At 42.8% G+C, this 23,454-nt stretch overlaps 1 protein-coding gene, 1 long non-coding RNA gene and 1 pseudogene across 3 annotated transcripts; 2 read left to right on the top strand and 1 right to left on the bottom strand.

Annotated features, from left to right (window-relative positions):
- The first annotated feature begins 53 nt into the window (after positions 1–53).
- Positions 54–4,956, top strand: LOC122890099 (heterogeneous nuclear ribonucleoprotein D-like). The gene is made up of 9 exons (XM_044225805.1): positions 54–205; positions 919–1,087; positions 1,169–1,330; positions 1,798–1,929; positions 2,268–2,382; positions 2,887–3,057; positions 3,448–3,540; positions 3,915–4,019; positions 4,692–4,956. The coding sequence occupies exons 1-7, from the start codon at positions 120–122 to the stop codon at positions 3,516–3,518; spliced, it is 906 nt and encodes a 301-aa protein (XP_044081740.1). The 5' UTR covers positions 54–119; the 3' UTR covers positions 3,519–3,540; positions 3,915–4,019; positions 4,692–4,956.
- Positions 4,957–10,393: 5,437 nt separating this feature from the next.
- On the top strand, positions 10,394–12,479 carry LOC122889710 (annotated as a pseudogene).
- Positions 12,480–18,855: 6,376 nt separating this feature from the next.
- LOC122889116 lies at positions 18,856–23,206 on the bottom strand. Of its 2 annotated transcripts, XR_006380813.1 has the most exons (4): positions 23,167–23,206; positions 22,044–22,259; positions 21,202–21,301; positions 18,856–19,179 (listed from the first exon to the last, which is right to left on the bottom strand). It is a non-coding gene; the product is annotated as an uncharacterized LOC122889116 (long non-coding RNA). The 2 variants fall into 2 exon arrangements; XR_006380812.1 differs by lacking the exon at positions 23,167–23,206 and having other exon boundaries at positions 22,044–22,427.
- Between the last annotated feature and the right edge of the window lie 248 nt (positions 23,207–23,454).

A 23,454-nucleotide genomic window follows, 5' to 3' on the forward strand; every position in this document is an offset into this window, starting at 1 on the left:
GGCGGCGCCCGGATCTCTTCCGCCGCCATTTTAAATCCAGCTCCATACAACGCTCCGCCGCCGCTGCCGCCGCGACCCGGACTGCGCGCCAGCACCCCCCGGCCGACAGCTCCGCCGCCATGGAGGACATGAACGAGTACAGCAACATAGAGGAGTTCGCAGAGGGATCCAAGATCAACGCGAGCAAGAACCAGCAGGATGACGGGTACCACACGCTTCTCCTCTCGGCCCCCTCCCCCAGCGCGCCGCACGCGCCCTCCGTCCCTCGAGAGCCGCGCGCGGCCCCGGCTCCTGCCCCGAGTCGATTCCCCGCGTGCCCGCCGGGCCCCGGTGGCCTGAAGGGAAGAGGAAAGTAGGAGACGGAGGGGGTGACTCGAGAGGCCCGCGGAAGGTGGGGGAAGGGCGGGGGAGTTGGAGGCGGAGGGCGGCGGCGGCGGCGTCTGTGTCCCGAGTGCGCAGGCGCCGCGTGGGGCCCGAGGGGGAGGGGCGGCCCGGCCGCGCCGCTCGCTGCAGCTGCCGCCGCCTTCTCATTGTGTCTGCCGGGGCCCCCGCGCGCTGCCCGTGGGGAGGGTTTGTGGGTGTGCGGCGGGTACGCGGCCCCGCGGAGCGCGGTGCGGGTTCGTCGGGTCGGAACGGTGCCTGGACAGCCGTGGGAGGGGCCGGGCCGCGGGCTGAGGGACCGGTCAGAGGCCGCTGGGAACGCGAGCGGCGCGGAGCAGTGCGCCTCGTTTGAATTTCGTGTCCGGCAGCCGATGACCAGCCGCGGTGTCTGCACCGCGGTGGGGCTCGCGGGTCTGGGGGCTGCAGGCGCGGGCTGAGTTGTTGAGAACACGGTGAAACGACCCCCGCTCTGTCGTGCGAACGGAAGCGCCCTCGGGGCGCTGCTGATCTTTTTTCTTTTAATCACTTCGTTCCCAGTAAAATGTTCATTGGAGGCTTGAGCTGGGATACAAGCAAGAAGGATCTGACTGAGTATTTGTCCCGGTTTGGGGAAGTGGTGGACTGTACGATTAAGACCGACCCGGTGACCGGAAGATCGAGAGGATTCGGATTCGTGCTCTTCAAAGACGCTGCTAGTGTCGACAAGGTAGGAGCGGTGCCCTGCGCCGTCCTGCAGGTCGGCGGGCGTTCGGCTGTGCGCTGTGCATTGAACACGCTTGTCTTCTAGGTGTTGGAACTGAAAGAACACAAACTGGATGGCAAATTGATAGACCCCAAAAGGGCCAAAGCTTTAAAAGGGAAAGAACCGCCCAAAAAGGTGTTTGTGGGTGGATTGAGCCCAGATACTTCGGAAGAACAAATTAAAGAATATTTTGGAGCCTTTGGAGAGGTGCGCTGTGTGGTTATGTCTGTGTGTTTTCTACTCGGTGTGTTCATGTACCGTGAATCCCCAGCTTGTCACGGAACAGATCGATTAGTCGGGTCGGGGAGAGGGGAACTTCACTGCTCGGGTCCCCTCGGGTCACTGTACCTTAATCGCTGTTTTTTTCTGTGCTGGGATGGAAACCAGCATCTTAATTTATTTTGGTCAAAACACAGGTGCTTTGGGGTGGTCAGTGTTTGGACTTATCAAGCAATGGCATCTGTTGGGTACAAAATGATGCTGAGTAAGTTTTGCTCCCCTCTGAACGCTTCACAGATGAATTTTTGTGGTGCGATGTTGATCATAAAATACGAGTTTCTATACAGAAGTATTCTGACCAGAGTAACTTGCAGTATGCTCTGTTGAAGCTTGAAGATCTTGGGCGTTAGCTTTTATCATTGGTGGATGATCTGGAGTGTGCTTCTGGGTTTCAGATTGAAAATATTGAACTTCCCATGGATACAAAAACAAATGAAAGAAGAGGATTTTGTTTTATCACATATACAGATGAAGAGCCAGTAAAGAAATTATTAGAAAGCAGATATCATCAAATCGGTTCTGGGAAGGTAAAACCATTTTGCTTCTATTAAATGAAGTTTTTGGTTTTGGGGGCTTGTTTTTGTTTTTCTTTTAAGATTTTGTTTATTTATTAGATCACAAGTAGGCAGAAGGGGAGGGGGAAGCAGGCTCCCTGAATGTGGGGCTCAATCCCAGGATCCTGAGATCATGACCTGAGCCCCGAAGGCAGAGGAGGCAGAGGCTTAACCCACTGAGCCACTCAGGCACCTGAAATGAAAATTGTGAAGGTGGTTTTTTGTTTTGTTTAGTGAGATTTCTTAATTTGTTTTGAGAATAATGAAATGGCTTGACATTACAGTAAAAGAAATTTCTCATGTGTTTACAGTGTGAAATCAAAGTTGCACAACCCAAAGAGGTATACAGGCAGCAACAGCAGCAACAAAAAGGAGGAAGAGGTGCTGCAGCTGGTGGACGAGGTGGCACTAGGGGTCGTGGACGAGGTGAGGCTTTATTCTTTGAAAATGACTCCATGGTTTAAGCTGTAAACTGCTCACTAGAAATAAGCCCAGGAGAAAATAAAGCAGATTTTCAGCATAAAATGCTCAAGTTAATGAGTGGGTATTTGTTAGTTCACTGGTTTCGCGTCTTCCGATAATGGCCACTTTTAATGGGAAAGTAATAGCAGTTTAATGTAGTTAGGATTACGTGATAACACCATGGCATGCTAGGTTTTGGGGGCGGGAGACCTTGTTTTAAAACCAAACAGCCTACCTGTCTTCACCTTTGTTCTGATTTTTCGGTTACATTGAGGAAGCTTGGTAATTGGTGCAGTTGGACTTTCTGTCCCCTTTTATGACAACTGGAGTAATTTTCTCAGTCAGATAATTATATAGATGTCCGTTCACCTGTTTCAGATTTTCAGCGTGAGGGACAGGAATACAACATTTTGTGGTAGGATTGGGGGTCAGAAGTTGTTATCTAACAATCATTGTGCATTGTTTCAGGTCAGGGCCAAAACTGGAACCAAGGATTTAATAACTATTATGATCAAGGATATGGAAATTACAATAGTGCCTATGGTGGTGATCAAAACTATAGTGGCTATGGCGGCTATGATTATACTGGGTATAACTATGGGAACTATGGATATGGACAGGGATATGCAGACTACAGTGGTAAGAATATTTAACTTAATTTCATAAACCAGTGGTATTAAAATTCCATGTTACAGTACAGTCCTGTTCTGAAATTGTTTGTGTGTGGGTTTTCCATTCTTGAAGTGTTTGGAGTTAAGTTTTTAGGCATTTGATAGTCATCGGGTTATTATATTAATGTAAAAACTTTGGTTATAAATGTTGTAGAATATGTGATATATGACTAGTTTATAATGGCTATTTAAGATACCTGGTATTTTAACATTTGGCATGCAGAGTTGTACATGTCTCTAAAGTATTTATTTATTTATTTTCATTTAGCTATGATTTTTTTTTCTCTAAAGTATTTATAACGAAACCATTTTGTAGAAAACTGTATCTTAATAGAATTTTTCTGTGTTTTCAAAATAGGCCAGCAGAGCACTTACGGCAAGGCATCTCGAGGGGGTGGCAATCACCAAAACAATTACCAGCCATACTAAAGGAGGACATTGGAGAAAACAGGTGTGTGTAAGAGTACAAGAAACCAGTGGAAATGTCTAATTTAATTTAAAGATCAATAGACAAATGAAAAATAAGTAAAAACAAAATATTATGTAGTCTGTTTTTACTAAATTGTTAACTTTTTTAATTGCTTTATGAGCCCGTTTTGCCTAAAGTGTCTATAGATCTTTAACTTTAAAGTCTTATCTCACTTTCTTTAGTATTACAGAAAAACTTAAGAGTTTTTCTGTTTGCTTTGTGTACCAGGTGGTCTAGAGGAATAATTAAACTTTTTTAGAACTATTAACAGGTAAAGTACTGAAATGGGTACAACTTAAGGAAAACAAGAATGTTGTCTTCTAACTCTGACATTATACCTTGTTTGTACCCGCCAGCGGGAACTTCATTGCAGGCCGTGTGTCACCCTGACCACGTCTATCTCTGGGGGTCGCACGTTGCGGGCAGAGCGCAAGGCATACACCAGAAAACGCTGTCCTGTGGTATGGTCTCTTCCAACTTCATGTACCAGCGTAAAGATTAAAGTGGAAAACTTCAGACTTTGGCTTCTTTTTTAATCTTTTTGAAGATTAAGTGTCTAAACTTAACTTAAATGGTTTTTTACAGGAGTTAAAGTACATAAATGCCTTTTTACAGCTTAATCATTTTGGTCTTCTGTTTAGTGTTGTATTTCAATTGTGGAGCCTCATTTTAAGTGTTCATTCTTTAAGATTTAATGCTTGCTTTTTCTTTTTATAGCTAATAGTGAAATCTACAAACCAAAACAAGAACTTTAAAATCTGGGATATAAATTAAAGATCATATGCACAAAGCAATTTGTTTTCTTAAAATATAAAAGCTTATTAGAAATTCACTTTTGTAAGAGGGATTTTTGGCTTACTAGAGATCCTTCTAGTAGACCTTAATCTAGCACAGTTTAACCTGTGAAATGGGAAGATTGCATTCCCCAATTCCTTAACTAAGTTAACTATCATTTGGGAACTCCAGGGTGAATTTATTAATGACCCAAATTACATTTTGCAAGTGAGTATGCATGTGATCTTTAATTATTGAAGAAAAGAATAAATTGAGGACTTAAAACAATTCATGAAAGTGGACCTTTGAAGGCTTTCAGAGTTGCACAAATCTAATTGCTATTTTGTTTTTGTTTTTAGGAGGAAATTGCTAAAGTTAACCCATCTTGCAGGACGACATTGAAGATTGGTCTTCTGTTGATCTAAGATGATTATTTTGTAAAAGACTTTCTAGTGTACAAGACACAACTGTGTCCAACTGTATATAGCCGCCAATTAGTTTTCTTTGTTTTTACTTTGTCTTTTGCTATCTGTGTTATGACTCGATGTGGATTTGTGTTTATACAAATTTTATTTGTATGATTTCATGTTAAACCTCAAATAAATGCTTCCTTATGTGATTGTTTTTCTGCGTCAGGTACTAAATAGCTCTGTAAAAGTGTAATTTAAAATAAGCAATAATTAAGGCACAGTTTATTTTGTAGGGAGTATTGGTCCATAGGGAGAAACTGTGGTCCTTTATGAATAGCCAGCTACAGTGTCCCCCTGTTACCCATTTTTGTTAGATGTATACTATCCCTAAGGCTTCATTTCCCTGCTAAAAGAGATTTCTACCACACCTTTAATGTTCTTTGTGTATCTGGAAGCCTTGTCATAGGGTTGTCAGTAGTGGAGGTTTTCTAGCAGACCATGAATCTTTCTGGACTGTGTCTTGGTAAAGTGCACCTTTTTGGCACAAAGCATGTTGGTAGCTCCTTTCCTGAATAGAAAAGATGGTGCTTTGTTCTGTCTCTGGGAAGCCATTAGAGATCTGCTAAATCAGGATCAGTGTGGTCTGTTAGAGCTTCAGCTAATCATAATACCCTGACTTTGTTTTCTCGATTAAAATGTCCATATGTACCCAGGCAAAAGGCCCTGTTAAACTGTATGTAGAAGCTACAGTTTTAAGAGTATCAAAAACAAATTTTAACAAGCATTTTGGCAGATAGGTGGTTAAAATTTGAGCAAATGTGAGATTGAGGTATTTTAAGTAGTAGTGGCTGAGGAAATACAGTTGTATTCTGGTATTGTCAAAGCAAGCACCAAACTGAACAAAATGTTTCTCTATTGGGGCATTTTTAGGAAGCTATATTGGGTGTTAACTGTTAATGTGGTGTGAGTTCTTAGAAAAAGTCATGGTAGTAGATTTCATCATTTTTAATGCGTTAGTGCATGAGCCGAGTAGTTAAGCATACCCAAATTCAGAAATAGGAAGGAGTAATAGGAGAAAGTACACTTTAAGTTTTATGTATGTCAATGCAAATCTAAGTGACTGAGTCATTAAGACATCTTCCTGGTGCATCAAAAAGCAGTTTTAGCCCTAGATTTGGGATAATTTCCTGGTAAACCCAAGTTTTGAATTTTAACATTCAGTGTAGTTGGATTTAAGGTTTTTAACTTTTGTTTTCTGTGGTTCCACATTAAGCTCTAGGATTGGCATACATACTCAAATGCGTAGTAGTTGACCTCACCTTCAACCAGATGTTAATTTTTTATGCTGATGAACCTGCTTTTTGTTTCATTTGGTGCCTGCAACTTTTCTCTGTTCAATGATGTTTGTACTTGCTGGCTATCAAGTTACAATGCACTTGGCCTCCTTTCGCATCCTGTTTTTGCTATTTGACCCTAGGCCAAGTACCAATGTTGGTTATTGCAAGGGACTGTTCATTATATCAACATGCAACGTTAGGGAAGGAGGAAGATTTTGATTTTAAGTTATGTTGTCAAAGTCTGTAGGTGCAGTGTCTCTAGAGCAGTGAATCCTGTTCAAATTTATGATTAGGCGAGAAGTTGACATGGAGATTGTCCTTTCCCTGATCAAAAATGAATAAAGGCTTTTTAAACAAAATCCAAACTTTTCAATCAAGTCTTGATATATATATGACTGAAGAAATACACTACATCTATAGATGATTAAGAATTACAAAGAACTGAGTAAAAATGCGTTCGGGTTTTTTTTTTCCCCAAGGGGCTTTGGACTCTATAAAATTCAGATTTTGGGCTCTATGGATGCCGACTGATGTAAATTTTAAATATAACAAGGCTAAGCCATAGGACTTCATTTAGTTGAACAATAAAGTTGTCAGGGTGTCCTCCAAGTATTTGGAACTAAGTAATTTGACAAAGGCGTGAGGGTGGAAATTCTGAGGTCCTTAAGACACAAACATAAGTTGCCTGTGCTCTTGTTAAATGTGCTTCCTGAATGGTTTTGACTGAGTTCTGTGTGGTGGTCCTCATCCTAATAGAAACTTTATTAATTTCACCAGTATTCTGTGGGCTCATGGTTATGTTTATAAGATTATTAAGATGTCTGTTGGGATACTAACATGGGTAAGTGGGGCTTTTATTCCATTCCCTGGTGCAGCTTTCAGAATGGTGACAGGGACTGGTTTCTTGCTAATTGTAAATTTTAGTACTTAATTTTTAATATCTGAAAATTTCATCACTACCCTTTACGAAGATTTTCTGATAGGATGTAAACCACAGGATGCTAAGTTTCAGTGATTAAAAGTGATTCAAGGACACTGCAGTACTGTACTGCAATTTTTCTGTTACCTTTTCTATGAAGTCATTCGAAAGTACTGTCATAAAAATACGGGTTTTAGGGTTAGTTCGGGTTTTGTATTTTTGTCTTGAAATAGTTTAATTTGATGTGGAATTTCAATGGATTTTGGTTAAATGGCAAGAAATAAAAATTCACCTTTGACTTCTCAACCACTGCTTCTTATAAACTAGGGTAGAGCATAGTGCTTTCCTGAAATTACACATAAGGTACATTCTGAAAACTTGATCTATGTTTAAGTGGTAGCTTAATCTGGTTTTATTTGAGTACTCAAATATTTAAGAGGTTTACCCCTCAGGCACCTGGTTGGCTTAGTGGAGCATGTGTCTTGATCTCAGTGTTTTAAGTTTGAGCCCCATTCTGGGTACAGAGATGACTTTTGAAAATCTTTAAAAAAAAAAAAAAGATATACCCCCATTTTGGTGGAGGTAGATCCATCTCAGGGTGTTGGGACTGAGTTGTAGTTTGAAAAAGGATATTCGGTATACTCTGATTTGTTACTTAAAATGTAGAAATTTCAAATAATGTTTCAGGGTTTGAGTTTATCAAAGACCAACACAAATGAGAAATACAGGAGAAACACTTTGTAGACAAGTTTCCTTATGCTACTCTAGTGGTTCTATCTTGAGAATCTAACCCAGAATGAATTTTGACCCCCCAAAAGATGCATGTCTATATATATTCTAAGTATAGCATTCAGAGAAATTATCTTTGAAAGCCATCTAGTTTAAAAGGCTCTTGAGGTTTGTTGGCTTTAATGGTAATGGACTAAAGTTTATTGAATTTGCTACCCTTGATGAGGTTGCACAAAGGTGACAGTGGGGGGCTAAATGGTATTTTAGGCCCATTACCAGGACACCCTTGAAATACATTCTTTCACAGACTCGGGGGGGGGGGGTGTTGTTTTCATTTTGTTTATTAGTGGGGTTTGTTTTGTTGAGAGAGCACAGGGGAAGGTCGGGGAGATAAATCTCAAGCAGGCACCATGCCCAACCCAGAGCCCAGTGCGGGACTGATCTCACAATCCTGAGATCATGACCTGAGCCGAAATCAAGAGTTGGATGCCTAACTGACGGTGCCACACAGGCCCCCCCGGATTGTGTTTTGAATGGCTGTGTATTTATCAACTACATTGCTCACTATGTAATCATGCTTCCTTTTTTTTTTTTTTAAAGATTTTATTTATTTATTTATTTGACAGAAATCATAAGTAGGCAGAGAGGCAAGCAAAGAGAGAGGAGGAAGCAGGCTCCCCGCCAAGCAGAGAGCCCGATGCAGGACCCTGAGATCATGACCTGAGCTGAAGGTAGAGGCCTTAACCCACTGAGCCACCCAGGGACCCCGGTAATGATGCTTCTATTAAAATTCCACATAGGGCATCTGGCTGGCTCCGTCAGTAGAACAACCTTGATCTCGGGATTCTAAGTTCGAGCTCCACGTCGGGTGTAGAGATTATTTAAAATCTTAAAAAGACATCAGCTGTCAATCAGAATTTCCCACAGTATGATAATTGGCATCATATCACCAACTACAATGCCAGCTAAAACCAAAGAATCTTCATTAGCTTGTCCAGGTTTTTAAAAATATTTCTATCAGACTTTTAAAATATTGAAAATAAGTCTTAAGAATTTTCATTACTACTTTCTAGGACTTTAGCACTATACCTACCACATTATTGAAAATAAGGAGAAACAAAATGTATTTTTAAGTACATTTCATATTCTAGGAAAAGTTATTTTAAAATACTTCAAATAACTATAGTTATAGTTATCCGTACTAAACTATAAGTATAAAGTAGTTATCCATACTACTTAAAATGTAGTATGGATACAATTAAAGATTTACTTATTTGACAGCAAGAGAGCACAAGCGGGGAGAGTGGCGGAGGGAGGGAGAAGCAGGCTCCCCCAGTGAGCAGGGAGTCCAAAGTGGTTCAATATGGGGCTCAATCCTGGCCCCTGAGCTGAAGGCAGACAGAACTTGACTGACTAAGCCTCCAGGCACCCCAGTTCAAATTTTAAAAAATCATGCTTTGAAGGACTTCAGAACAAAAAGGCCTCTAAATTACACCTCTGATCTCATTTTAAACATATACTTCTGTTTGTCATACATTTGTTCTTTAGTTACATTCCATGTAAATAAACTAGACCTTAGAGACTGTCAAAACTAAGAAAAACTTCACCCTGGTCTAGGTCTTCCCTTATTCTTTGAAAGTTATTTTAATTGCTATTCGCATGATGTTTTAGGACACTAAGATGTAGACATCGAAAGGATATTTAATTTTCTTCCATTCCCCTTCGTAACACAATGACAAATTCAGGAACATCATCTCAGTTCCATTCTCTGCTGACCATGGGATCCGTCCGTCCTTCCTCCCTCCTTCCTTCCTCTCTCTTTCCTTTTTCTTCCTTCATCTGTCTTTCTCTCCCTCCCTTCCTTCCTTCCTCCCTCCTTTTTTGTCTTTTTCTTCTTCCTTCCTCCCTCCCTCCCTCCCTTCCCCCTCTCTCTTTCTTTCTTCCTTTGTTTTCTTTCTTTCATCTTGAACCCCCAAGAGAGGAGGGTCTTGGTGTTAGTGGCAGGTAGAGAGATTTGCCACTGGCCCGTAACCAAGATCCACAGTACTACCAGGCAAGTGTTGTTTAATCTGAATCATTTTCAATTCTGCTTATAGATATTTGCCCCTCGAAATCATCCTCTTACTTCGTTAAGGACACCAGGGAGGCAAATTTCACTCCTCTGCCTCTAACAGAAACAATCAAGCACACACTTAGCCAGGAAATACGTAGGCATTAATTACTGTTCTCTTGATAATTCCGGGAAAGGTATGCAAATTCTTGGTATAACTTGGTTAAGAACAATGGTCACAGTTTATTAACTCTATTTGTTGCCATGAGAAAAGAGAATGTCTTAGGTAAAGATGTCAGTTCTTAAATTATCCATAACATGCTAAGATGATACTGTGTTTTTATTTAGCAGTACATAATTCACATTTCCAGGCATTAGCCTATTCTTCATAATAGAGTAAGAACACGTACTCAGGTATATATCTACATGACATACAATTTTCATTAGACATTTGTTCAAAAAGTATTTAATACTTGCTTCCGTTTTTAGCAACTATGGCCTAAGTAATTCTTAAAAGAACTGAACGAGCTAAAAATATAATGAAAAATTCACCTGGCTAAAATCTAGAGAAGGTCAGAACCTAGAGAAGTACGCCTGGCATTTAAAGTTGGGTTTGATGGCCTTACCAGACAAAGAAAAAGAAGTCAAAAGCGTAGGCCACCCCCAAGTGTAGACTCTGATACCCCAATTACTCCATTAAACTAAGAGTTTCCAAAAGAGGGGCACCTGGGTGGCTCAGGGGGTTAAGCCTCTGCCTTCGGCTCAGGTCATGATCTCAGGGTCCTGGGATCAAGTCCCGCATCGGGCTCTCTGCTCAGCACAGAGCCTGCTTCCTCTTCTCTCTGCCTCTCTACCTACTTGTGATCTCTGTCTGTCAAATAAATAAATAAATAAATCTTAAAAAAAAAAGAGTTTCCGAAAGACCTGAGAACCCAGTTCCCTCACCAATGAAGTTAAGGGAATCTTAATCCCAGAATTTAGACTAAGATAGTTCTAGTAAGGGGCCCCTGCGTGGCTCAGTGGTTTAGCCTCTGCCTTCGGCTCAGGTCATGATCCCAGCGTTCTGGGATCCAGCCCCGCATCGGGCTCTCTGCTCAGCGGGAAGACTGCTTCCTCCTCTCTCTCTGCCTGCCTCTCTGTCTACTTGTGATCTCTGCCTGTCAAATAAATAAATAAAATCTTAAAAAAAAAAAAAAGATCTAGTAAGGTAAAGGGCCTCAAGTGCCTGGAAAAAGGAAATGATAATCATTTCTTTGTCCTAGATTTCTGATAGTTTCCACAAAGGTTTTTTCAAACATAATGCCCAGTACATAATAAAATCCACCATGAGCAGAATCAATGCAATGAACAAATCCAGAAGATCTCAGGTCTCCTTGCTTACTGCGTTGAAATAAAATACAAGCTTGAAAATATCTCAGGGAAGAGGAAACTTAAAGCAACACAATAGATCTGATAAAGAATCAAACAGAACTTATACAAATAAAACAATAAATGAAATTAAAAACTAAAGATGGATGGGTCTAAAAATGGAGTAGATACAAGAATTAGTAAACTGAAGGGTAAATGAGAAGATACTTTCCGAAATTTAACATGGAAAGACAAAAACATGAGAACTGTCATGGAGAACCAGTGACATAAAAATTCCAGTAGGTGCTATAACATGTTTGATTGGAGTTTGAGATGAAGAATCAAGAGTTTTCCGGAGGAGCCCACTGGGAAGGTGAGTACGGCACACCGGGGAGGGATGGCAGAGATGCCTCTGGCCTTTCCTTTTGGGCACCCCCCAAAAAGTAAAAGAGACAGAATGAGGCAATATATGAAGAGAAAATGGCTGGAATTTTCCTAGAAGTGATGAAATGCAATCTACAGATTCGATATACCAACAAATTGTGAGTTTGAAGAATATCAAGAAATCTGTACAGAGATACAACTTGGTGAAACTAAAATGTTTCACAACAAAGAGGAAAACCTTCTCGACAGAACCTTGCATTCGGGGGCTTCACTTAGGGTGGGCAGCCGGAGTATGTTGTGATTCAGCAGCTCGGACCTGCCACCCTCCAGCTCAGAACCGCGGGAGCCACCTGTGTGTCCCAGACGGCTGTGGCTGAGGGCAGGAGAGTCCAGCAGACCGTGGAGCTCCTCGCCGGAAACTGGTAGATGATGCTCGCGGCAGCGAAGCAAGGAACATTTTTTGTGGATTGTGAGGCCCACCACACAGCTGCCTCTATTCTTGGCACCCAAGGTCAAGCCGGGAAGCAGTGGACGTGTTGCACGACTCAGGGTACCTTTGAGAAGGGCCCTTGCCCCACTGCCAGCGCCAACTTCAATGAGCTTATGGTGAAGCTCAAGGGTTTCTTCCAGGCTGCAAGGCCAGCAGGATGGAGAGCTAGAGTGCCCGTTACCAGTCCCGTGACCTTCTAGTGAAGGAGGACACAGTCCCCGTGGGGCCCAGTGCCCAGGGTGTCTCCACAGCGGTGGAGCCTGGCCCCTGTGCGGTCTGTAGCAGCCTTGGATCTCGCCGCTCTGGGTCCTACGGAGTTTTCTAGGCAGCCACGCACCAGGGAACAGTGTCTGGGCACAGCGATGCCAACTATGGCCTAGCAGATACCACGGTCCGGCACTTGGGGCTCTTCGACGCAATTAGCAAGCTGCTGCAGGTGCCGGTGGCTGAGATTCATCGGTGGTGGCCGCTGCCCGCCTGAGCTCTGTCACCGGGGCAGCATAGGAGGAACAGGGGCTGCACGCTGAGGCCTCTGGACCCCAGAGAAGCAGGACAGACATGGAGGCTTCCTGTCCCTCTTCCCAGCTTTCGTTCTGGGGATCCGAACTCCCCTCCACTGACCCGCGCACAGCCCCCCAGCAGCTGCCCCACTCTACGCCTTTCTGGACCCGGCCTGTTCTCGGAGGTAACCACGACGAGTGCAGAAGTGCGGAGCTTTCCTGCTTTGGGGAAGAGGCAGGACAGGCCCGTCCCGGCCTAGTGCTGGTGGGGAGCCGTCTGGATCTCCAATTACTGAGGATTCGGCCGAGGTCCGCCGTGGATGCCCTGGGCTGGGCTGTGCTAATGTCCCCTTCCTCTGCTCCGGGAATGCAGCCGGGCCTCTCCCAGGGAAGGAGCAGGAGGCCTAACCTGGCGGAACGCCCACTGTTTTCTGACCTTCTCGCCCAAGTGACCTGTGAGTTGACTCTTCAAGGGGGTTGGGGGAGTTCTCTGGAGTCTCCCTCCCGAGTCTTTCCGTTCTGTCAGGCATGAGGTTCTCCTTGCTAAAACAAAGAGAACCTGAAGCGCCGTGGCCCTTCGACGTTGACACTTCCATCTTCTGGGCCCCGTGGTGACTGCGTCCGGGGGGATCACATGGGCTGGGGCAGATTTACCTGTACAAGGTCACCAGGACCTCGGTTTCCTTCTATCTTGTTGTCCAGCCACCCCTGGGGTGTTGACTTTGCCCACAAGGTCAGCTCCGGGTCTACAATACACCAGGGAAAGCAAACAAAGCTGTTTCTTTTCAAAGGATGCGACCTGGATTCCCTCCCATGGGTGCGGCCGCTGGTGTCCCTCGCATCGTTGTCGCCGCACTCTGCGGAAAGGGACGCTGGGACGTGGAGCCTCTTCCTTGGGTGGCCGTGCCTTTAGTCAGAACTCAGAGGCTTCTGTAACTAAACGATGAAGGGGAGAGTGGATGGGGGGGCCCAGTCGGGGGTCTCTGCTACGCGGAGCTCAATGGATGTGCCCAGGAGGGCCCTCGGTGGCTCTCAGTGGCTCTCTGCAGAGCGCGCCGGGAAGGCAGCCATCTGTCTGCCATGCACGTGGGCCGGTGCCAGAGCCACTTGTGAGTTTCGGGGGCTCAGTGGCACTGGGCCGTCAATTGTGCAACCCTCACCTAAGAGCTCACGGTTCCCCCAGCTCTGTCCTCTCATCGGAGCCTCCAAGCCGCTTGTTTGACCTGATGCTGCCTGCCCTCTCCGCTCCCTGCCCTCTCCGCTCCCCCTGCAGACACGTTCCGTAGGGCTAACATCGGTGTATACGGTCAGGGATGGTCTTAGGAAACATGTTAATGGACACACTACGGAGCTGTCCTCAAGGAGACCAGCCCTCATCGAAGCACCTAAGAGAAATTACTTTTAGATCTAAAGCCTGTGCCACGGAATCAGGTGGTAGGAGGGTTTCCCTGGCAGGAAGCTCCATCTAATTTTCTAACTACAGGACCTACCATCTGCATGTTTTGTTCTCCTTTTCTCTTGGCTTTTTTGTTTCTTTGTTTTGTTTCTGCTTTTTTAAATGGAGGTGCGTCTTAGATGTCAATTACATACAACAAAATGCATCGATCTTAAAAAAAAAAGAGAAAAACCTTAAAAGTAGCTAAATCTAGATCCAACTACCAGGAAGCAGGAAATACAAAAAACAAAGGCACGTGTTAACTACCAGAGAATGCAACCGTCCCGGGGCGTCTGGGTGGCTCACGTGGTTGAGCAGCCGACTCTTGACTTTGGCTCAAGTCATGATCTCAGGGTCAAGCCCCACGTCAGGCTCCATGCTCATTGAGGAGTCTACTTGAGATTCTCTCCCCTGATTCATGCTCTCTCTCTCAAGTAAATAAATAAATAAATAACTCTTTTAAGAAGGAATGCAACCATTCAAATCTAGACTATGGGGAACTTGACAATTAGAATGTTCCATTTCTTCTTCAACAAATAAACAACGTGAAAAAAAGTGTGGCGTGAGGTGGTTCTAAGAGTAAAGAGGAATTACGGAAAAAGAAAATTTTTCATGGCAAGCGAGCATTTAAGGTGGAAATCATTTTGCCTAAATTATGACACTGTATGTGTTATATGGAGCATGGAGACAGCCTTCCCGTGTCTGGAGAATTCTCCTGTGAGTCTTGGTGAGAAGCAAGCGCTCGCACTCATCCCAGGCTCTGTTAGAGCCAGAGCATCGACATGAGGCCTGTCCATCAGAATTCTCCTACACTAGACTTGGAGACAGGAACTAGTACATCAAATTGATTTAGTGGCGTCGGTGTTAAGACAGGTAGCAGCCATGGTGGCAGCCATAGTGGCAGGTGCTTCCTTAATGGAGCTACTAAGGTTCTAGCAGCTGCGTCCAGTTTCTAGCGTGGATAAGGCCAGTGCTGGAAGCAGCAGGGTCGGCATACAGCTGGAGCAGCAGCAGAAACGGAAGCATCTTTCTGGAGCCAGTTTTGGGGTGTGATTTGGAAATTATTGCTAGATGAGAGTTCCCAAATGTGGCTTTCCAGCTCTCCTGGAGGGTGTAAGTTACTAAAATAGACATTATTAAATTTATTTTTACCTAAACACATATATGAGTAGACATTCAACACACTCATTAGTCAGAAGCACTTCCAGAACAGCGGAGTGAGGGCATCCAAAATTTCACTTCACCATTAAAACAATGAGAACGGTGGCAAAAAAACATCAACGTCCACTTCTCTAGAATTCTGAAAATAATGTCTTGCAACAAACAAGGTGCATTTTTTAAAAAGATAACTGAATCTCAGAAAAGAGGGCTTTGTGATGTTGTAACTTCCCTTTAAGGGGACACAATGGACAACTGTATGCCAACAAATTAGATATCTAATTTGAAACTACAGAAGAAGAAATAGACAAATTGAACAATGGATTGAATTAATAATTTTTTAACACTTTCTATGAAGAGGGGCGCTTGGCTGGCTCCGTTGCTGGAACATGCAACTCTTGATCTTGGGGTCATGAGTTCAAACCCCACATTGGAGGTAGAGGTTACTTTAAAATAAAAATTTTAAAATTAAAAAAAAATTGGGAGGTGCCTGGGGGGCTCAGTGGGTTAAACCTCTGCCTTTGGCTCAGGTCATGATCTCAGGGTCCTGGGATCGAGCCCTGCATCAGACTCTCTGCTCAGTAGGGAGCCTGCTTCCCTCTCACTCCCTGCCTCCTTGTGATCTCTTTCTCTGTGTCAAATACATAAATAAAATCTTAAAAAAAAAACTTTCTATGAAGAAAAACCCAGGACCACATACTTCATTGATGTATTTTATCAAAATGTTTAAAGAATTAACAACCTCCCCCAAAAATGAATTAACACCAATCCTTCATAAACTCTTCCAAAAACAAAAGAGGAAAGAACACTTTCTGACTTATTCTGAGGCCAGTATTACCCTGATATCAAAACCTGAAAAAGATATAACAAAAACAGTATAGATCAATTTCCCTTATGGATAGGCACATACAAACTCTTTTTTTTTTTTTTTTAAAGATTTTATTTATTTTATTTGACAGAGACAGATCACAAGTAGGCAGAGAGGCAGGCAGAGAGAGAGAGGAGGAAGCAGGCTCCCTGCCGAGCAGAGAGCCCGATGCGGGACTCGATCCCAGGACCCTGAGATCACGACCTGAGCCGAAGGCAGCGGCTTAACCCACTGAGCCACCCAAGCGCCCGGCACATACAAACTCTTAAAAAAAATTCTAGGAAAGAGAATCTAGCAACATAAAAAAGGATTATACACTATGGCCAAGAGGAATTTTCCCCAGGAATGCAAGGTTGGTTTAACATCTAAAAACCAATGCCATTATAACATACCATTTTTTAAAGCATACCATTTTTTAATATACTAAAGAACAAAAAATACATTGCAACTGACAGATGCCTCCTTTAAGGAGGCAATTAGGGTTAAATGAAGTCATAAGGATAGGGCCCTAATCTGGTATACCTGGTTCCTATAAGAAAAGGAAGAGATGGGGCTCCTGGGTGCTTTAGTTGGTTAAGCGTCTTCCTTTGGCTCCGGTCATGATCCCAGGGCCCTGGAATTGAGTTCTGCATCAGGCTCCCTGCTCAGTAGGGAGTATACTTCTGTTTTTCACTCTTCCCTTCCCTCATCCCTGCTTGTGTTCTCTCTCTCTGTCTCTGTCTCAAATAAATAAATAAATAAAATCTTAAAAAAAAAAAAAAAAGAAAAGGAAGAGACATCTGAGATCAGTCTCTTCCTATACACACACAAACACACATACAAAAAAGGCTACACCAGAACGTAGCAGAAAGGAACACATCTGTAAGCCAGGAAAAACATGCCTCACCATGGGGCATGTGGGTGGCTCAGTCGGTTCGGTGGCTCTTGATTTTGGCTCAGGTCATGATCTCAGGGCCCTGGAATGGGGCCCCACATCAGACTCTGAACTCAGGGAGTCTGTTTGAGGATTCTTTCTCTCTCTCTCTCCCTCCGCCCCTCTCCCCATTTGCATGCTCTCTCTCTCTCTAATAAATACATAAATAAATCTTTTTAAAAAGATGCCCGGGGGGCGCCTGGGTGGCTCAGTGGGTTAAAGCCTCTGCCTTGGGCTCAGGTCATGATCCCAGGGTCCTGGGATCGAGTCCCACATGGGGCTCTCTGCTCAGAAGGGAGCCTGCTTCTTCCTCTCTCTCTTTCAGCCTGCCTCTCTGCCTACTTGTGATCTCTGTCTGTCAAATAAATAAATAAAATCTTAAAAGAAAAAAAAAAAGCCTCACAAGAATCCAACTCTACTGCGACCTCGATTTGGGACTTCTAGCCTTCAAAACTGTGAGACAATAAATGCCCGTAGTTTAAACCTACCAGTCGGCAGTATTTTCTCATGGCAGCCTGAGCAGACATGTAGAAAGGAACTTCCTTCACCTGATACTGTCTAGAAAACCCCACAGCTACATCACACTTAAGAAGGACTGAATGTGCGGCTCCGGGGTGGCTCAGTGAGTTGGGCCTTTGCCTTCAGTTCAGGTCATGATCTCGGGGTCCTGGGATCGAGCCCTGCATGGGGCTTTCTGCTTGGCGGGGAGCCTGCTTCCCTCTCTCTCTTTGCCTGCCTCTCTGCCTACTTGTAATCTCTGTCTGTCAAATAAATAAATAAAATCTTAAAAAATAAAAAGGACTGAATGTTTCCTCCCTAAAATGAGGAACTACACAAGGATGTCAACTCTGTCGCTTCCATTCAACATTGTACTGAAGGTTCTAGCCAAGCCAGTTAGGCAAGATTGAAAAACAAAAGCAATCCAGATTGAAAAATAAGTAAAACTATCTCTATTTGCAGATGACATTATCTTGTATATACAAAATCTTAAATATTCCACAAAACATTGGGTAATAAAGGAGCTCAGTAAGGTTGAAGGGTACAAAATTAACATAAAGCTTGCATTTCCAGGATGAATTTTATTTAGTTATAGTGTATAGTTCTTTTTATATTAAATTAAAAACTTCTGTGCTTCAAAGGACTATACCACCTAAGTGAAAAGGCAAGCCACAGAATGGAAAGAAATATTACAAAACATATAGGTGATAAAACACATATCTAGAATATATAAAGAACATTTGCAACTCAGAAAAAAGACAAATAACTCAGTTCTTAAATGTGCAAAAAATCCAAATAGACATTTCTCCAGAGAAGATATATGAATGGTCAAAAAAGACACGAAAAGATATTGAACATCATCAGTCATTAGGGAAATGCAAATATCAAAACCACAATGAGATATTGCTTCACACACACCAGGATAGCTAAATCAAAAAGACAGTAACAAGTTTCAAAGAGAATATGGAGAAACTAGAACCCTTATATATTATTGGTTGGAATGTAAAACAGGAGCAACTTTGGAAAACAATGTGTCATTTCCTCAAAAAGTTAAATGTAGAGTTACTACATGACCCAGCAATTTCTTTGTTTTTTTAAAGATTTTATTTATTCATTGAGAGAGAGAGAGACCATGTGCACGTGAGAGAGAAAGAGGAGAGAGAGTGTGTGCACAAGCAGGGGGAGGGGCAGAGGCAGAGGGAGAAAGAGAATCTCAAATAGACTCCAGGTTGAGCGTGGAGCCCGACCCAGGCCTCAACCTCACAGCCCGAGATCATGACCTGAGCTTAAATCAAGAGTCGGATGCTTACCTGACTGCGCTACCCTAGTGCCCCACCATCAATTTCATTCTTAAATTTATACCCCAAATTGTATTTATACCCAAATGTGTAAGTGTAAAAACTTGTACTTAAATGTTCATAGTAACATTATTCATAAAAGCCAAAAAGTGGAAACAATCCAAATGTTCATCAAAGGATGAATGGATGAACAAAATGTGGCATATCTCCATGATGGGATATTATTTGGCCATAAAATGTAATGAGGCACTGACATGTAGGATGTATGATAAAACTTGAACATGATGAAACTTGACAACATCATGTAAGTGAAAGTCGCTAGACACACAAGGTCACATATTATATGATTCCATTTATATGAAATGTCCAAAATATGCAAATCCCTGGAGACCAAAAGTAGGCTAATAGTTGCTCAGGGGCCAGGAGGAGATGGAGGGAATGCCCGCTCTCGTGCATGGGGTTCCTTTTTTGAGTGAAGAAAAAGTTCTAAAGTGGTGATGATTGCACAACTCTGTGAACAGATTACAAACCATTAAATTATACATTTTAAGAGATGAATTTTTAAACTATATGAATGATAAACTATACGAATTATATCTCTCTAAAGTTGTTACTAAAAAAAGACAAATCCATCCAATATAAATGATATAGCTCTATTTGAAACAGACTTGAACGATCACTATGACAAGACAGTTTTAAAACACATTAAGGGGGAGTCTGGGTGGCTCAGTCGGTTAAGCATCTGACTCCTAATTTTGGCTTAGGTCTTGATCTCGGGGTTTTGAGATGGAGCTCCACTTTGTGGTCAAGCACTGGGCATGGAGCCTGCTTGAGATGTTCTCTTTCCCTCTCCCTCTGTCCCTCCCCTCCCTAAAACAAACAGAACAACAACAACCACAACAACACACACACACACACATTAAGGAAAATTAAAATATGGACATCACAATAGTATGTAGTTACCTTTTTAAAAAAGTTTTTACCTGTTAGAGATACATTAAAAAAATATTTATGCTAAAATGATATGGTAGGGGCACTTGGGTGGCTCAGTGGGGTAAGGCCTCTGCCTTCGGCTCAGGTCATGATCCCAGGGTCCTCGGATCAAGCCCCACATTGAGCTCTCTGATCGGTGGGGAGCTGCTTCCTCCTCCCTCTCTCTCTGCCTGCCTCTCTGCCTACTTGTGATCTCTATCTGTCAAATAAAAAAAAAATTCTTAAAAATAATAAAAATAAAATGATATGGTATATGGTATTATCATAAGAAGAAAACAACAGAAAAAAACAAGATAGGAATAACACCGATAATTTTTTTAAGTGGGTGATGGGTACATGAGTCCATTTTATGATTATTTCTAGTCTAGTGTATGTTTTGATAATTCCCTTTAAAAATATGAAAAATAATGAATGGAGAGTAAAATAACAAGCAACGGGGGAGAGAGTACTGTTTCCACAGGAGCGACAGTGAGGCATAGAGCTGACTTCAGAGTGGGAAAAAATGGCGGCCAGTCAACAGTAGATGACACGTTCAGTATGTCAAATGGGAATAACTATGCCCAAGAATTCTGTCAGCCAAAAATTTTTCAAGATTGAGATGGAATTAAGATAGTTTCTTGGGGCGCCTGGGTGGCTCAGTGGATTAAGCCGCTGCCTTCGGCTCAGGTCATGATCCCAGAGTCCTGGGATCGAGCCCCGCATCGGGCTCTCTGCTCTGTGGGAAGCCTGCTTCCTCCTCTCTCTCTGCCTGCCTCTCGCCAACTTCTGATCTCTGTCTGTCAAATAAATAAATAAAATAAATCTTAAAAAAAAAAAGTATTAAAAAAAAAAAAGATAGTTTCTTAAGAAAAAAACTAACCCATGAGGAAGTTTTCACTAAAGGAAATTGTAAAGCTTAAACTAAATGTAGAAAATAACTGATCCCAGAGAAAAGGCCCATGTTACAAGAAGGAGTGAAAGAAAGTTAGTGTAGATGTGGGGAAATGTAAATGAATGTTGACTGTGAAAAAATAAATCTTCATAAAAAGTATATGTTCTTGTAAACATTCCACCATTTTTAGAAGGTCATGGTTACCACTTGGAGTTTTCAGAATTTTGTTTTTGTGAAGAAGACTATGAATAGCTCTGCACCATATTTTTCATTCCTTTGGAGTAATTCTTTCTTGTACATTTCTCAAAGTATATAATTGTATACCTATTGTGCTCTCCAAGAACACTGAGTACTCTGTAGTGGTATTTATAACATTTTTGTGCTAATTCATTCTATTTTGTTTTGTGTGCCAACAGTGGTCTTTAGGTGTTTTTTTTTTTTTCTAGTTTTAGAGAGATGTAACACTTAAGCTCTTTTAGTCTGCTTTTGGTATTTAGTTCCTAAATTGCAGAGAAAATTTTATTATTTACTTCATGATCTTGTTACTGAAGCAGGACACCTTGACTCTGTCATTTTGGACCTTCCCAGTATTTTCGTACACCACTCTTTGTGTTTGTACTAGCCATAGTGCGGACAGTTGTTGAGTTGTCGTGTCATACAGAAACTGACCTATGTACGTGCAGAAATTAGACTGACCAAGTATTAGACGCTCCAGTAGAACGGAAGAATCCCAAATGATCAAGAAGCTAATAATTGTCTCACAGGTTTTCTGAGAAAGAATACAAATTATCAGTCTTTTATCAAAGTCAAAATGAATATTACTGGTATGAATGACAGAAAATAAAAATGATTTCATCTAAAACTGCATATGGTCAAATTAATGATATGCATTTTATTTTTTTAAAAAATCAGATCTCAGGGGTGCCTGGGTGGCTTAGGTGGTTAAGCGAATAACTCTTGATTTCGGCTCAGGTCATGGTCTTGGGGCTGTGAGATCAAGCCCTTGCTTCAGGCTCTGTGCTCAGCTCAAAGTCAGCTTGGAGCTCGCTCTTCCTCACCCTCTGCCCCTCCACCCCACACTCTCTTTCTCCCTCTCAGATAAATAAATAAATCATCGTAAGGCGGTACCATAACACTTTTGTTTACACCACTGATGTGTACTTATGTCTGGCCAATTTCCCACCAATAAAATAACACTACATGGTACAACACAGTGTGTGTTTGTTTAAGATTTTTTTTTTTAAGATTTTATTTATTTATTTATTTATTTATTTGACAGAGGGAGAGAGGGAACACAAGCAGGGGGAGTGGGAGAGGGAGAAGCAGGCTTCCCGCAGAGCAGAGAGCCCGATGCGGGGTTCAATCCCAGGATGCTGGGTCATGACCTAAGCCGAAGGCAGAGGCTTAACCCACTGAGCCCCCCAGGCTCCCTTGACCTCCCTCTTATTTGCTGGGAGAGAAAATTATTAAATATCCTATCCAGGCAAGCTTTGTCTAAATGACCCACTCACGGTCAAGCCGCAGAAGGGTCTCCGGAGCGCGCGAGTCTAACAGCGAGCAGAGTCCGGTGCGCGAGGCCAGGCCGTCCTGGGTCCCACCTCAACGCCTTCGCCGAGCTCCGCGTTTAGAAGCAGCCGAGCAGGGCCGTTCACAGGCCAGCGTAGACAGTGACACGAAGGTGTGAATTCGAGGAAGCGGGGATGACGTGGCCACACCTCAGAATTTGTCTGACATAGTTGGAAAGAAAGAAAGATAATATACTTAGAAGAAAAAATGGTAAATTTAAGGTACAAATTCAGGCGGCGGGAGTAAGCCCAAACGTAACAGAAGCCACGGCATGAATGAGTGAAATTCGACTGCCGCCAGAGAGGCTGGTCGATGAGACAGATGCTGGATATGCGGTTTATAAGGAGATAAATCCCAAGGAAAATGATGCAAGAAGGCTAAAAATATTGACATCGGAAAATATACAGTATTACAACGCTAACAATTCTGGTAACAGGGGAAATGGAGCTTACCGCAAAAAGCAATAAAAGGTAACGTGAAACAGTCCAAATTAATAGAAGTATAAAATGCCAGGAAGATATACTAGTTTTGAACATGGAACCAAACAAAATGCAGTGCAAATTCACAGAAATTAAGCCGTAGTCAGTAATGGCAACGCAATAAAATTAAAAGAAAATAACAGCCATAAAGAGACCCAAGGGGCACCCGGGGAGACTCAGTGGTTAAGTGTCTGCCTTCCACTCAGGTCATGATCTCAGGGTCCTGGGATGGAGGCCCGCATCGGGCTCCCTGCTCTGGGGGGAGACTGCTTCTCCCTCTCCCGCTTCCCCTGCTTGTGTTCCCTGTGTCTCTCTCTGTCAAATAAATAAATGGAATCTTTAAAAAAAGAGAGAGAGAGAGAGATCCAGACATGTTGAAATAAGAAATACTGTACTGGGGACACCTGGGTGGCTCAGTGGGTTAAGCCTCTGCCTTCAGCTCAGGTCATGGTCTCAGGGTCCTGGGATCAAGCCCCACATTGGGCTCTCTGCTCAGCGGGGAGCCTGCTTCCCCCTCTCTCTGCCTGCCTCTCTGCCCACTTGTGTGCTCTGTCTGTCAAATAAATAAATAAAATCTTAAAAAAAATACTGTATTGGAGCGCCTGAATCGTTCAGTCAGTTAAGTGTCCGACTCTTGATCTCAGCGCAGGTGTTGGTTTCAGGGTCATGAGTTCAAGCCCTGCTTTGGGCTTCATGCTGGGTATGGAACCTGTTTAAAACAAGGAAGGAAGGAAATAAATAAATATTAAATGTACATATAGATTTAAGCTGTAGCCTAACTTTAGACATATTATAATGTGCTAGAAAACACAACATGTCATGTGTCTCTGGTTCTTAGAGACTCTTTCCAGGCAGCTGTTCCCTTTGCAAACTGCAG

This window comes from Neovison vison, chromosome 11 (assembly GCF_020171115.1).
Source record: "Neovison vison isolate M4711 chromosome 11, ASM_NN_V1, whole genome shotgun sequence".
NCBI lineage: Eukaryota > Metazoa > Chordata > Mammalia > Carnivora > Mustelidae > Neogale > Neogale vison.

What these genes read in the sequence shown, in the direction of transcription:
- LOC122890099 (XM_044225805.1), top strand. Translation starts at nt 120, where the DNA reads ATGGAGGACATGAACGAGTACAGCAACATAGAGGAGTTCGCAGAGGGA. An exon ending in AAGAACCAGCAGGATGACGG is followed by an intron (nt 206 to 918) that starts GTACCACACGCT and finishes CTTCGTTCCCAG; the next exon opens with TAAAATGTTCATTGGAGGCT. An exon ending in CACTAGGGGTCGTGGACGAG is followed by an intron (nt 2,383 to 2,886) that starts GTGAGGCTTTAT and finishes GCATTGTTTCAG; the next exon opens with GTCAGGGCCAAAACTGGAAC.